Source organism: Sesamum indicum, linkage group LG6 (assembly GCF_026168435.1).
Source record: "Sesamum indicum cultivar Baizhima isolate 11 linkage group LG6, ASM2616843v1, whole genome shotgun sequence".
In the NCBI taxonomy this organism is placed as follows: Eukaryota; Viridiplantae; Streptophyta; class Magnoliopsida; order Lamiales; family Pedaliaceae; genus Sesamum; species Sesamum indicum.
The window spans coordinates 6,425,691-6,442,678 of NC_142662.1; the positions used below are offsets into that span (position 1 = coordinate 6,425,691).

Below are 16,988 nucleotides of genomic sequence, written 5' to 3' on the forward strand. Positions count from 1 at the left end.
AACTTACAGGTGATAGGTTCGTGTTCCACAAGACATACAAGTATTTACAATACCAATAAGTAAATCATAGATTATTAACTAATCCTACCTAAATTCCCATCCCACTGTTACCCCCATGCACCTTATAACTTGACGGGGTCTAATTTGATACGAATATCAAAATTGATTAAGTACATTTTAACAGTTCCGAATTCAAAGTATTTATTTAAACAAAAATAATACGATGAAAATTAAAAATTGATTAACATCCACAATAATATTTTTGAAATTCGAACACAATCTTCTAATTATACGGGCTCAGGCGAAGTTCTTATCAGCCTATGCCAACAACTTGGTCGTGGTTAGATGGAAGTAAGATAGATAGCTACTCCAAATAGTGTGGGGGAAAAGAAGAAGAACGCTTTTTGAAGAAATTAGAGTGGCAGAAACACTCATCTTGAAGTGGAATAAGTTGCATGGCATGAGAGCGTTTTCTTCTCATAATGGAGGAAACTATTGCATGACAGAAGTAAGATGCGATTTCACCATGATATTATCAGAAATATTCTCCTAGAATTGGTGGGGACCCGTTGTTTGAGCATCGCAGATCGCAATCACGCTTTCATCATTATCGGGTTAGAAAGTGTTTGGACTCAGCTATAGCTAGCTTATTATAACAAGAGGGAGAAGCTAAGCGATCCAGTTTTAAATTAAATCTGGTGGTGTTGTCTTGTTTTGTAGCTGTTCTTTCCAACATACATCATGATTCTTGGTAAGAACATAAGAAGACTATCATCAGTCCTGTACTTAGATTAATGGATTCATAGGGAGAGCATCTAGCTATTGTGTATATATAAAGAGAGAGTGAGAGAGAGAGAGAGAGAGAGAGAGAGAGGAAATTGTTTGTGATCATCATGTGTGGTGTTGAGCATTTTGTGTCCGATCAGATCAAACCCCATGTTTCTGGATTTTGTCATGTCCCTACTATGATTCAGGATGTTACCATGATAATAAAGTGTTCATAAATCACTTTGTGGAACATTGGTTGGCTCTTACTTTATTTATGTACTGGATTCTGTATGCTCGATTCATTCCTGACTACTTTCTGCATCACTCTTAACGTGCCTGTATATTATACGTACGACGAGAGGCGACCAAAGTATTTGCTTGGATTACTTGACAAACTTTTCAAAATAATTCATAAGGATAAACGTAAACTCTCCATTGTTTGAATTCAAAAAAATTAAATTTTTATTTTCGTTGATGAATTAACAGAATTCGCTGATAGCAATAACAAAGTTGAATAAAAATCTGTATATATACATATGATTGACTTATTATAAGTCAAATAAATATCTAATACTAACCAAATTACTACCCTTATAAGCTCGATAATTTTATTAACCAAATATTTCGATTGATATCTTAGTTTAAAAATAATCTCTAGTACCTAAGCTTAAAAAGTAATTATGGATCTGTATATAAAATCTTTTAAACAAGCACAATCATCTACCCTCAAAACATTTTACAAAACGAGTATCGAAATTTGGAATTTTTTGAATTTTTACATATTCATGAAAATTGTATCATTCGTCACATATGCACATAATATAATTATTCCTGATGTAAATGGCCCAAAGAGAGATTAGAAAAAGAGAGGGAAGTTCAAGGCCTCCTCCATTAGCCCAATAATCGTTGAAGTCATGCTCTCCTCAGCAAGATTAGCAACTGATAAGATCGGATTATGGCTAATGTTACTAACTCATATCCGCTCGTCCCAAGATTAAAGAAAACATGCATAATCCTGACAAAAGGGGACACGCCTATAAATACAGGTTTGGTCCCAAAGTGGAGGACACCTTCCAGACTCTAAATTCTTGTTGTCAAACTCTCATTTTACACTCTCTTTGTACTCTGAGCACAATTTCTCTTACAAAATTTGATTACTATACATCAATTCTTAATTAGGATGTAGTTTTTACTATTATTATCTCTTAAATCCAATATTAACTTGAGCGTTGCAGTGCTAATGTGTTGTTTTGCAGGTTCTACTTTTTAAGTTCTTTATTTGTTGGTCCACGTCCAGAACTGAAGTTCAAAATCTTTCCAATTGCTGGCAACGGCTGGTAACCTCCTTTATTTTTTTCATTTTCAACGCCCAGACGTTCCACCCTTTCCTCTAGCTTCCGCCTCTGAGCCTCACTTTGGGGGATGGGGGATCTCTTGGGATCGAGAAAAGAGTTCCTTGTATATGAAGATCGCCTACGAAAAGGAAAAATATTAGTATGTATGACAAAGAAGAGAGGAATGATTAAACCAAGAAGACATACCTTAACAAACTATGAGGAGACTATCCCTTCAAGCTCCTCCAAGGGCATACGAGCCAGAAGGTGCCCATCCCCAAAGAACTGGGTCCTCCTCATAGTTTCGGCCACTAAGGGGCAGCTTTTTCCTCTCTCATACTCTAAAGAGTGGTGAGTATGCAAACCGTCAGACGAAGCACGAAAAGATTTGAGAGGAACTCCTATCTCGTCCTTGAAGGAAAGAAGGACGGGGGGAGGTCCAAGAGAAAACCTTGAAGAATTAACTAGAGGGTACCTAAAGAGCTCATCTTAGCTTTTCTAGAAAAACCTCCATACTTATCTCAAGGAGAAGAAGAAGCAGCGCATTTCCCTTTGGATTCGTTGGGTGTCACGGTTCCCTGAGGAGATCGGGAAGGAGGGGTCGCCCAGAAGCATAATCGCGCATCAACTTGCTGAACATTATATCCCCTGTCAAGAAGAAAGAAACATAGTTATGATCATGATTAAATGAACTAATTGAATACAAAGAGAATTATAAGATATCCAAGGAGTCATCCAAGGGTTCTTTCCAATGACTCAAGTCAAAGTGTCCCAGAAACCTCTCGACACGGCAACAATCCTTGCCCCAACATTCACAGAAAGAGGGGTCTCTTTCATCCAACGATCTCGGAAAGTCCAGGTTGAAGGGCCAAAAAAAAAAAAAGAAACTATCTTCCAATTCTTTGAACCATTAGCGGTAGCAAGAAAGACATCCTTCATCGGAGCATGAAGCGAAAGAAACCCATTTTAGTACATTTTAATCTAAAACACTAGACAAAACCCTAAAAAAACTTGCGAACCAACTGATTCAAGGGTACTTGAAAAAGGCAAGCCACATCAGAGTAAAAACAAAGGATGGGAAACACAAACATAACCTAAGCTGAGCAGAAAAGAAACATAAGCAATTTTGAAGGGGAGAATGAGGGCGATTATTGGGGGAGGCAGTATAAATAATGAAAGAAAGAAGAATATGGAATTAGCTCATCAACTGATCAATAGTGGAAGTTTTGAGATTATTGGACCCCCAATCCACCGTTGGTTAGGGCACAACTCTCTCTTCTTCCCTAAAGGAAGACCCTTCCCCTTTTTTCTCCCTACCTTCGATTCCTCCACCTCATCATCTATTGAAAAGTGATTAGTCGTTGTAGTCGCCTGTTGCTAACCTCACCTCAAGCCACTCAGGAGCGTAGACAAACTAGGGTTTATTCTTCTTGAAGTGGCTTTAGAGATATCATCGTCTGGGAAGGTTTCTTTAACGAAACGAACATACTCATCCGAAGACGCCATAAGAGGGAGCCAAGAAGAAAATTTCAAGTAAAATTAAAAAAGGATGGGGGTACATACAGATTTTTGAAAGAGAAGCCCTGGCTCTTCACGAAAATATGGAAAAGAGGAAGATAAAGGGGAAAGAGGTTGCTTCGTGATTAAGAACGAGGAGGAGGAGTTAAGCCCACACTTCCCTCATAACTACCCTTGATTAGGCAGTTACTTAGCACCTTAGGCGCGTGGGAGGAGACGATTCTCAAACGCCCCCTTGGTACCTGTAATCATGATTGTTATGCATAGACCTAACCATCATTCCCTCACTGATAGGTGACAGGACACAAGGCTCCAGATTTTGAAAAAAGACAAAAGGCTGGAAAAGAAGCGTAGCTCAGTGTGGAGGGGGCGCCTTGAACCATGGCGTGCCAAGGTAGGGGGTCTTCTCCCCCCGACATAACAAGGACTCCTACTCTAAGTAGGTGTTAGAGACACCCCTCCTCTTTAGAGTGGGGGGACTGAATGATGTATATGAACCAAAGAAACTTGGCCCAAATAAAGAACCCTCAACAGCCTAATAGGGTACATTACGTTAGAAGAAGAGTGGGAAGCTCAAGACCTCCCCCATTAGCCCAACAATTCGTATGAAAGGAATGGCCCGAGCCACTCTCAGATTTGCCAATTATATGCCCCAGTAATGATGATCGGGCTAAACCCATACCCAAATGTCCATACATGACATCCATCTTGATGGCCAGGCAATACAACTAACCCACATGGAAGACGCATGTCAAAGAAAGTACCCTTAAAGCCCTAAACTCCTGGAGCGAAAGGACTCCTTATTGAATAAGGAATCCTCAACGGTGGAGAAACCCCCTCAGTTTGAAGTCATACTCACCTCAGCAAGATTAGCAAAAGATAAGATCAAATTATGGCTTATCTTAACAACCCTTATCCACTCGTCCCAAGATTAAAGAAAATGTGTAGAATCCTGTCGGAGGCAGACACCCCCTATAAATACAAGTTTGGTCCTCAGTAGGGACACCTTCTAGACTCTGAACTATTGCTGTCAAACTCTCATTTTGTACTCTCTTTGCATTCTGAACACGATTTCTCTTACAAAATTCGATTACCATATTGCAATTCTTAATTATGATTTACTTTTTACAATTATTATTTTTTAAATTCGAAGCTAAGTTGAGTATACGAGTGTTAATGTATTGCTTTGCAGGTTCCATTTTCACAAGCTCTTTTATTTATTAGTCCACATTCAACACCAAAATCCAGACTTATTGGACCTGTATTTTTCTCGCAAGCATCAATTTCAATTAATTATTATGATATTAATGTAAACTCAAAAGCTTGAAATTGAAACGAAACATTCTAGTTCTCCAAATAATTTTGTCTGGTAATCATATGAAATCAAACTGAATCATTAACTAATCAGTGGTCCTAGTAATGATAATAATAGTTCTCACATTTACAACAGTACCGTACATTTTTCTTTGCAATAATTATTACATGCATTGATCTGCCATTGCTCCCTTTTCCCAAACCCTTTTTCCTTCTCATATATCTCAGCTTTTCCCAAGCAATCACACACAAATCAAACATTGTCAAGAAAAAAGAGTCTAAGGTTGGTAGTGTCAGAAGCAGTGCGCAGCCGTTTGGGGATTCCGGGGGTGATGCGACCTTCTCAGCCTTCATCCGACGACCACCACCCAGTGGCGCCAAAGCCGATAACCACCAGTAATCTAATCGGGGACTTGACCATTTTTAGACCCGCAATCAAATATTTCCAAAACAGGCAACAAAATGAGCAAAAGGGTCATCGACACGTGTCCATCATGTGGCATGAATGACCAAAGCGCAAGCCACTGTCAACTCAATTACATAATCAATCAGCAGTTTGATTTTGTTGTTGTAGTTGATATACATTTATATATATATATATATGTTGTCAGTGCCTCCCTTTGCACGGATGCAGTTCAATTTAGGACATGCTTTTGTACATGGGAAATTGCAAGGAAATGAATTGAGGTGAACTCAATTCATGTTTTCATGAAAAAGGGTCCAAAGAGTTGAGAAATAATCAGCCATTGCTTTGAATATGTGGAAATTCTAACATTGAACACTATAAATTACACATATAGCTATGGGTAAATTAAATTATACATAGCTTACACAATTAAAATCTAATTATATCAAATCAATCGTATTACAAACTTATCTATCAAATATGTATAGTCATAACTTGTTTTGTAATAAAACGGGACATAAAAGTCATTTAATCAAATCTTGTCTCGAGTCCTTTCCAAAGGTTATGGGGCTGCCCCTTAAAAAGACTCACATTTAGGCGAGGGTGAGTTTGTGCATTGATGAAAGAAATATAGAAGGGAGGATGGAGAGGAGGGGGGCCCCCACGGGGGAGAGTGTTAACTAGTAGGGAAGAGGGACACGTGAGTGGGTGATGGTGGGATGAGGTCACGTGACATCAAATTTCCAAGTTGGTCTGCGCAGCTGCCCCAAGAACTGACGACGCCTGCCCTGCCCTACGCTCTACCCTCCCTCCGTACCTACGCTTATTATTATCCTTCTCCATCACTCTCCTCCTCCCAACGCAACCATTTCTACACCCCTTTTTTTATTTTTTTTTAAATTACTAAAATACATTTCTTAAATTGAAAAATCGGACTCTGCCTATGATTATTTGAATCATCATTATTAATAAGTGACCAATCATTATCAGTACCAATCCTTCCCCATATTCTTTTTCTTTTTTTTTTTTTAACAGTAATCCCTCCCCATTCTCAATCCATATATATATACACACAAATAGCATATCCACATGTATCAAAAATAAAAAGTCCATTTAGATTATATTTGAGTAAAGAAATATTCTAACATGCTTGTCAGTCTGAATTTTTTCATATATGACTTGTACAATAAAAAATCGAGATAACTATACTCGAAATATAATAATTATTAATATTTATTGTCAAAATTGGTTTATAAAAAAATAGTAATTAGCAAATATTTAAGAGGGAAAATATGTAGCATGTATTTTTGAAAAATATTTATAATTTCATATAAAATAAAGATAAGAAAAATGATTACATAGTTATCATAAGTTAAATCAAAAGTGAATGGGGACAATCCAGATAAAACAACATAAATCTCTACATGCATGCTTGTCTAAAATCAAGAAATAAAAACAAGATATAATATATATATATATATATCAAAGTGAAAAGCAAATATCTGTAATTAATGAAGTCTTAAATTTTGGTGTTCCCAAGTGAGAGAAAAGAATGGAAGCAAGCAAGCAAATGACACAAGTCTCTGGGAGCAGATTTGAAATTAAAGTGTAGACATGAAAAGAAGGGAAATTAATCATGACATGATAGATGTAGATGGTGTGCTGATATCATATATACATACTACTTACTACTAACCAAGCAGTGGAGTGGGAGCCAACTAATAATGTGTATATCTTCGTACATACTTCACCAACTTATCAATTTATCTATGTCGGGGTCGTCGTGTTTTAAAAGATAATCGATTCAAACGTGTTTGAGATTTGAGAAAATGAAATTATTAGATTTGTTAAGGAGACTACAGTTAAAATCTTTCGATACTTAAACTAAGAAAGAAACAGATTAAGCTCTTTATCGAATAACGTACAGTAAATTCAAAATAATTTTGAAGTATTTATAGAGCGAAATTTTCGTATTTGTCTCGATTAGAGATGCAATTGGACCCGATGTTTTAGGGCCTGATAGGTCCGAGGCGGGTTACGGGTTTTATGCCGGACCCGTCCCAAACCCGCCCCCGGTCTATTTTTCTATATTCTTTTTTATTTATTCATATATTAATACATTGGTAACAAAAATTTTTTAATATTCTAGGTAAATTTTTAAATAATTTTATATATCCAACTCTATATATGAAATACCAAAATAAGAATAGTTGAATGTATTATTTGTATTATATAATTTATTTTGGATTAAAAAAAACCTATGTTAAATTACCTAAATTAACAATGATATTTAGTATTACTTATAAAAAATAAGTTGAATATATTATATGTATTATATAATTCATTTTAGATTAAAAAAGAACTATGTTAAATATTAAATTTAAGTTTATATTACTTAATTTAAAAAAAAATTAAATCAGGCAGACGAGGTTTCATAAAGCGGGACGGGTGTCGGGTTCGGGCAAACCCGCCACGGACCCACCCCGTTGCCACCACTAGTCCCGATCCACATGTTGTATTCTCAACCTTCCAAGTGTTGGTAGATCGATGATTGTGGTTTCAAATCAAATGACCTGATTAAACAAAAAAAGTCTATCAATCCTTCTTTTATTTGGGTATTTTGAGGTTCTATGGGGTAAGCCTCTTATGGTAGACCCCTATGACTAGTAGTCACGGTTCATATCAATTCACTAAAAGAGGATTGTTATGTTAATCGTTATTCTTCTATATATTTTTTTTTTCTTACAAAAAAAAAAAGAAGAAAAAGAAAGGATTTGGTTGTTGAGATTATATTCCACTCTCATCAATGTACTTGTTGTCTCATTAATGTCTACCACTACAATAATTAGGAGACGGTCATTGTTTCTGTAAGTTCCCCACTGATGCTTTATTTGAAAATATTGTATGACTGGACTGTGAATGTGTTGCAGTTTTGGTGTTAGAAACTAATGTGCATTTTTCGTACATGGTTTAGCCTTTTGTGTCTTAGACTACTGATATTAGGTTGCACTTGAAACATAAAATAGGTTCATAATGTTCCCTCTTATGCAACAGTTCTCAAGTGCCTAGTTGAATTCTGTTACATAACAACTCATGCATTAAGCCCAACACCATCAATCCTCTCTAAAAAAGTAACATTATTTATACCTATTATATATAAGTATTAATTTATAATTGAAGATTCGGAATGGCTGAAGTGGACTTGGCATGCAAAATTGAGATTAGCGCTCCGTATGTTCTTACCAAAGGAATTAACAGAGTAATTAAAAAATCGAATATTAACAAAGTGATTGGTGCAGTAGCTTTTAGCCTCGACCTAAGATGTGGCTGAAATAACATAAAAATAGTCGATATTCGCTGACTTCACGTCTTGAGAAACAAATAAGTAACAGCAGGAGAAAAAGTGTTAATGCTATCTGCTACGGAATTAAACTAGAGTCGCGTTTCCCCAAGATTTTACATTAATAGCATAAGCGTGTGTTAGGTTAGGAAAGCGCGAGTGGGATGTGAGCTTGAATCTCCTCCCTTCAACACTCAAACACTCAACACCCAACACCCAACACCATTTATGCGCGTATAGTATAAATTCTGGACAGAGAGAGAGAGGGAGAGAGAGAGCACATTATATATCTATACATACAAGAGTCTGTTTTATTATTATTATAATTATAATGATGTGTTTCTCTTCTCCCCATTGCCAATAACTCCTCCTCAATTCTGCAGAGAAGAAAGAGCCTTGAGAAACAGAAAACCAAATCCTTTCCTTCACCTTTACGCCTCCCCATTACTCTCTCTTTTAACAAAAACCCTCTCTCTCTCTCTCTCTCTCTAACATATATATATATATACATATATTATGCATTGAAGAAAGAAAGAAAGAAAGAAAGAAAGACGCACAACACGCACTGGAAACAATCTTACATTCTCCATTTCTCACCCTTTAAATGCAGGCCACCACGCTTTCTCAGGTAGAACAACAGAGTTTTTCACCAGAGCGCAAACACGGAGAAGCAGCTGCTACCCCCACGCCCACGCCCTCCCCCTCCCCCTCCCCCTGAAAAAAGTCTGCTTCTTTCTTTTCTTGAACTTTCTTTTCACTCTCTCTCTCTCCCCTACCCTTTTCTTGGCTCATTTTCCTAAATGGGTTCTTGCAAACAAGAAGATAGAAGAGATCATGATGAATTAAACTGCCTGTTTGTTCACGGCCCTATCATTGTAGGCGCAGGCCCCTCGGGCCTTGCTGTCGCCGCCTGCCTTCAACAACATGGCGTTTCTTCTCTAATCCTTGAAAGAAGCGATTGCATAGCTTCTTTATGGCAGCAAAGAACCTACGATCGGCTCAAACTCCATCTCCCTAAACAATTTTGCCAACTCCCTTTACTCAATTTCCCTCATTACTTCCCCAAATACCCCACCAAACGTCAGTTCATTTCCTACATGGACTCTTACGCCAAACACTTCTCAATTCACCCCAAATTCAAACAGTCCGTTTCAAGAGCTGAGTTTGATGCAGTCGCCGCCCTCTGGACCGTCCAAACTCAAGATTCCCACTACTTCTCCAGATGGTTGATAGTTGCCACCGGCGAAAATGCCGAGCCCGTCATACCCGAAATTCAAGGGATTGACAGGTTTCGAGGGCCCGTCTTGCATACCAGCGTCTACAAGTCGGGCTCAGAGTTTGAAAAGCGAAGGGTTTTGGTTGTGGGGTGTGGGAATTCCGGTATGGAAGTTAGTTTAGACCTGTGCAGGCATAATGCAAGCCCCCACATGGTCGTCAGAAACTCTGTAACTACACTATCTCTTTTTAAATCTTTTGGAATTTCATATATATATGTATACATAATCTCGTACATCGTTCATGCATCACACAATATTCTGATGACAAAGTCTTATGATCTCAGGTTCATATTCTACCAAGGGAAATGTTTGGGGTTTCGACATTTTCCATAGCCATGTTGCTCATCAAATGGCTGCCTTTACGACTAGTCGACAAGTTCCTCCTCCTGGTGGCCAACTTAACCTTAGGCAACACCGACAAACTCGGCCTCCGCCGCCCCAAAACCGGCCCTATCGAGCTCAAGAACGCCACCGGGAAAACCCCAGTGCTCGACGTCGGAGCTCTCTCACAAATCAAAGCTGGAAAAATTAAGGTAATTTATTAACCGCCAAACCCTCAAATACACATGCAAGAATTTCATTAATAATGAGTAAATAAAAATGAGTGCAGGTGGTGGAAGGAGTGAAGGAAATAACAAAAAACGGGGCGAAATTCGTAGACGGCCAAGAGCGAGAATTTGACTCCATAATTCTTGCAACGGGGTACAAGAGCAATGTGCCTACTTGGCTCAAGGTATATATCTCTTTGCTAACAGTACTGACAAATCTTCTTCTTCATCATCATCTCCTTCTTCTTCTTCTTTTTTTAAAAAAAATAAAATATATATATATATATATATATATTTTATCTTTATTCACAATCACATATCGCTTTCCTTCTTACACATGCAGTGGGCTACAAAACGTTTTCTTATACTGTTACAGAAAAGAGAAAATCTGACGGCATTTGTTTGGATCATTCCCTCCCTAATGTTAAAATATATTTTTGTTTCGATTTCACGATCTGTTGTTGTCATAGAAATTTTTTTTGTTTTTTCTGGGAACCTCACGCTGCATTTTCTCCTCTTTTCTAGACCCCCCCCTGCTTCATTCCTATTTATATCAATCCAAATATTGCATTTCCTATCCCACAAACATATATATATATATAAGATTCATGCATTTTGTATATTTAAAAAAATATATTATACATAGTGATGTGATGTAATGTGTTGTGGGACTTATATAATAATAAGATGCAAATAAAATATTGGGTTGGATTATGTACAGATATGTAAAATTCGAAATGATGAAAATCATCCATCACTGGAAATAAGTGTTGAATTAACTACTTGGCTTTTACTACTATGAAGTAGACATTTGAGTATAGTCTGAGAAGCAATTAATTAAGTCTGAATTGTGACATAATAATTATGGTTCATAAATGTCTTGGTATACTAACAATTATCAATTTGACCTATTGACAAAAGTTGTAGGCTTATTATGATCATCATCGAATTACTCGTACCATTTTCTTCTCATATATTTTTTTTAATTTAAATTCACATTTTTGAGTTGTCGTTCTCATCTCAGGGTACCGATTTCTTCACACAAGATGGGATGCCTAAGCCAGCTTTCCCTAATGGCTGGAAGGGAGAGAATGGTCTGTATGCGGTGGGGTTCACGAGAAGAGGCCTCCTTGGGACATCATCGGACGCACGGAATATCGCCAGAGACATTGCTGATCAATGGAGGATCATCAACAAAGATATCCGGAAAAAGAAAGATCAATAGTGAAGATAAGTGATTAGTGAAAAAGTGCTGGGGAAAAATAGCAAGAGACAGAAAATTTTGGGGGGCAAAAAGTGAAAAAGTTTTTAGGCTTATGCCACCATTATGCTAGCAAGTTTTCCCTTTTTTTTTTTTTTCTTTTCTTTTCTTCCTTTTTTGTAAATCAATTAATGAGATTTGTATGATGGGGGCTGGTCTACGGGTTGGTTCATGGTGTATAATAGAATTAATGTTTAATATAATATATGTTAGTATTTGGCACATGAAAATTAAATGAGCATTTATAAGGGTACCTATATAGGTATAGAGAGAGGTATGTGTGTAAATATTTGGGGTGGTGGGACCAAATTACAAATATTTGCTACTTTCAAGGACAAAGAGAATTGTCAACTTAAGAGAGAAGTTTGCACATCATTTAATGCAAAAGACAAATAAAATTTTACATACCTACTGATAGTGACTCCAATTGTTATGCCTTCACATTTTTGAAGATATTCAAAGTATTGGTGATGTTATGGGATGCGAGAGAGAGATGGAGGTTTTTAGTTTTTAGTAGCTAGTTTGTTAACACATTAGTTATTTCGGTTATCAAGTACGTGTGTTTTTTACACGCAAAAGACAGAATCTATGGAAATTGCTTTTTCTGAGTTATTAATGATTGCTTTGCTACCTACCTACAACATTCCACTTTTTTCTATTTCTGTTTTCTTCTTCTTTTCTGCAATTTCATTTCCCTCATTTCTTACACTTACACCCACTCCTTTTTCTCACCTTTTATTCTTATTACTTAACAAATTATTACCACTATCATCAACATTAATCATGTTGTACCTGACTTCTCCTCCACCTACCCCTCCCTCCTCTTTTCTACTATTATTATCAGAGAAAAATGATGTAGGCAGGCAGTGAGTACTGAGTGTGTCACGCTGATTATTGAGACAATGATGGGGCTCTGACATCCCATTGTACCACACCCCTCCTTCTTCTTCCATGCTTTATTTTTCGTGTATAATTTAAATAAACATAATTAAATAATATTAAGGTTAGAAAGTGGGAAGAGTGAAGAAGAGAAGAAAAGTGGAAAAGGTGAGTTAAAGAGGGAGTTGGCAACTATATTAATTGTGAGAGTATGACACGCATCCAGAGCACGCCTGCCCTCCCAACAATTGCGTCATTCCCTTCCATTGCTGCTCTTCTGACAACACTACGTACTGCACCTCACCTCCAATTTCTTCTTCTTCCTTCTCACTCACCCATTCCATAATGCATATGCGCTTCTCTTTCTCCTCCATCTATCTCATATCACCTTATCATTTCTTTATGTGTATATTCATTTCACCCAAAATCAAACATATATCTCTCTAAAAATATCAATATTAAGTAATTAGGAGCTGGTTAATTTGCCTAAACTTATGTAAAACATCTTATAATAATACACTCATCTTTTTATACTTTATATGATGTTAAATTTTATTTTAAAATTAAATTCTTTCTAATATTTATATAAAACAAGACTGTGGCGCTTATAATTAAATTAAATATTAGTATAATCAAATCATTTCTTATTATTTTCAAAATAAATCGATAAATTCTTAGTTTTTTTAAGGAGCTAATTAATTATAAACAGGTTTAATGCAATTTATTCCACTGTAATATTACAAATAAATAAATTTCACCTAAAAAAAGAAATAATAATACATCTCATCCCTAATTTTTTTTAATAAACCAATTTACCTCTCTGATAAGAAAGTAATTAAATTAGTTCATTTTAAAAAAAACGTAGACTGTTTTGTATATACTCCGCATCAAAAAGGGGTTGCTTGCATTTTTCTTAATTATAAACTCCTAATATATTACCTTTTTCTTTTACAAAAAAAAAAACCCATAAATATTCTTTCTTTAGTAAAAACTTTTCAATATCTAATAAGATGATTTTTTTATGTAAGGTCACGGCGCAGACACCTAGGTAGGTGCATGGGGATAAATCTCATTCAAAACTGATATCTGCTGGTGTAATGTTAATGAGAGTAAGTCAAACTGTGCATGCATGCCTGCCATCTTGCCATGCATGCAATTATCAGACGACAAATCGTTATTACATCTCTATTTGCTGTCAACTTTTTGCATCTCAACCTTCAATTTTGATGTTTCATACACGTACGTACCTTCTACCCACCCGCTACTCATCAGCCCCCTTGTAATTTAATTGTCTTTTCCTTCTTCTTCAACTTCGTCCGTCTTCATTCTTGGTGTTGGTGTGTGTGTGTGTGTGTGTGATAATAAGGTCCACATGACAAGGTGGGGTGGGGGGGGATAGCGGTAGATATATAGCTTGGTGGGGGATGTGCAACTGCAGCAGCAGGATTTGGAAATTCCGTTGTCTGTGTGTGGATGATCCGAGCAGAGGGCGCTGCCGCTCTGAACTAATGAATATTTGAATGATTTGGGTCCACTTGTTTTTTGCACCCACCTACTGTTTAAGTTCAGTGGCATGTTGCTTTTCACCCTCCTCCTCCATATCCAATTTTTGTGTCGTAAACTCTATTCCATCTTCTACTTCAATCAACACACATGACACTTGCGTATAATTCAATACAAAATCTCATTTTTATACACGTAGCGTATGTATGTTGAATGAAGTATAAAATATAATAGAATTTACAACACAAAATTCAATCCCGTCTTTTCTTGGTCTAATTAATTTTGTCGGTAGAGAATTGGGTTCAAATTTTTAGGAAAATGAATCAGCAACTCGTGTTTTGGGCTTACTTGCTAAATGGGCTCGACTAAAGTTGGTTACGATTTTGTTCGACTAAAAATACCCCTGCTAACAAGTTTGGGCCCGTCTTATGGCTAGCCCAACTTTACTTTGATAAATCATTTTTCCTAATTGGATGAGTAAATATTCTTTAAAAATACGACAAATAAATAAATAATAGAAATAGTGTGGATTTGGATAGATTTACATTATAATTAAAATATACTGCAAAACCTAATATATATTACTATTATTTGACACATAAAGAGGTTGTCTGTAATCGCTCTGATTGAGTATTTAAAAATTATTCTGATCGTACATAATTATTTTTTGTTATAATTTATTCAAATATACAATATTTCATCGAGTTGTATATTCTTTTGAATTTTTCCCCCCACATTCTTTTTTGGCAAATGGTGTTTATGAAATAGGAATGGTGTTGGTGGTTGTGTAATAGTAGGTATTCAATAACGTTCCGTTTAGTTTGTGTTATGAGATAATTGTGTGATATGATAAATTATAATTAAATATACGGTAAAAAAAAAATTCAAGATTTAACTGTTATTAATTCAATTAAACTGATTATAGCGGTTATGCTAATTTGTAAATTAAGTGAAACAGTGGTTAGGTCCGACCTGTTGTTCGGACCCCATCCAAACAAATAAATGATCGTTTTCATCTAAATTGAAATAATTATTCAATCTAACATTAAAAAATAAATGGGGTAATATTATTATAAAAAGATAACCCATTGATGAATAGACAATTTTAAAAATGAGACGAGAGTTGACACACAAGTTGATGGGAGAGTTGGATGGCATGATTTGATGATGTAAAATGCTTCATCCATTTATTATCAAAACATAGTGTTGGATGGATGCAATGAATAATGTATTTGAGGTCATCACAAAAGACAAACTACACATTTTACAGCCTTATTCCCTTTTTCTTTTCTTTTCTTTTTTGTTTAAATATATTCTAATATTTAAAGCCCAAAGCCAAAAAATTGCTTACCCTTTTGGTAAAAGATTTATTCTTTCCCAAATTCACACCCGGTCATTGTCAATTTATTGCATTATTTTAAAAATACTTTTCATAGTAACAATAACTAAGGGGGTGTTTGGGGGGGGGGGGAGTGACTTTTAGAGGTGTCCAAACCGGTTAATCGAAAATTCGGTTCGACATTTTGAAAAATCGAAAACCAAATAAAAAAATGGTTTTTCGGTTTAAAAACCGAAAAATAACCGTTTTTTTTTCTTTTTTAAAAAAAATAATATATTTTGATATTTTAAACCAAGGGAAAATTCCATTAACAGCAACAATGCCAAGAATCCGAAAACTCAAAAGAGGAAAAATAACAACATATTTTTTAACTTAGGCATTCCATCAAACACCTTCAAAGCAAAATTGTAAGTTAAAATTTTTTCATTTTTTGTAAGAATCTAAGAGACCAAAGCCAGAAACCTACCTGTCGTGACTCGTGTAAAGTCGTCTTTGCAATATTCCGGTGAATCTGGTCTCAGTTCGTCAGTTGTCGCCGGTGCCAAGGGAGTCTCTCTTTCTTTTTTTCTTTTCTTTCTGTTCTGTTTCAGAGTGTTTGTCTTTTCTCTTCTTCTGTAACGACTGCCTAACAGCCTAAGTTAGTCAAGTCAAATAATCAATCTCATTCTCAATTCTTATTCTATATATTAATATATATTACTAATATAATATTATTATATATAATTATATAATATTAATATGTATAAAAATATATTATATTTATTTTATAATTAAAAATTTCAGTTTTTCGGTTCGGTTTGGTCATCGAAACGGTGACCAAAAACCGAATTTTTTTTTTAAGAAAAATTGAAAATCGAACCGAATTTTCGGTTCGGCCAGTTTTTCAGTTTTCCGCACAGCCGTAGTGACTTTTGAATCATAGCTTAAATTAAGTTAAAATAATTCAAAAATTGTAAGTTGGTGATAAGCAACTTAAAGATATTTTGTAAATAAGTTTAATTTTTTTAAAATTATTTTGTCTTAATTATTTTTTATATTTTTTGAAAATCCTCTTTCCAGTAACGTCTTAAATTTATTCATCTATGAAACAGGATAATTAAGTAATACAAATAAGCTAGTAATGCACTAATTCTTTTTATAAAAAACGTCCACGTCAACTTTGTTTTTCTTACAATTATTTCTTCAAACACTCCAACTTTTATATATTAGTCACTTATCCATTTTTTTCTAAAATGGGATTTAATGGTATTTACCCATGTAATATTGTACATGAACAAATAATAGAAAAATAAAGTATTATATGTTTCTATAAGCCACATGCATGCCAAATTGAAAGCAAAAGAAGCATATGGTATGGACATATTGGGTTCCCATAATTAAATACAATTAATATTTGAGTTTATAGGTCAATAAAAAATTATCAAATTGTAAGTCGGATGCAAGTAATAAATACATATAATTGATGCAAAAAAAAATATATTCTCACCCTCATTTGAAAATT

At 35.4% G+C, this 16,988-nt stretch overlaps 1 protein-coding gene across 1 annotated transcript; it reads left to right on the plus strand.

Annotated features, from left to right (window-relative positions):
• Positions 1–8,941: 8,941 nt before the first annotated feature.
• On the plus strand, positions 8,942–12,160 carry LOC105164817 (putative indole-3-pyruvate monooxygenase YUCCA4). The gene is made up of 4 exons (XM_011083603.3): positions 8,942–10,125; positions 10,242–10,490; positions 10,568–10,690; positions 11,530–12,160. Exons 1-4 carry the CDS (start codon positions 9,481–9,483, stop codon positions 11,728–11,730), a joined length of 1,218 nt encoding a protein of 405 aa, XP_011081905.1. The 5' UTR covers positions 8,942–9,480; the 3' UTR covers positions 11,731–12,160.
• Positions 12,161–16,988: the final 4,828 nt, after the last annotated feature.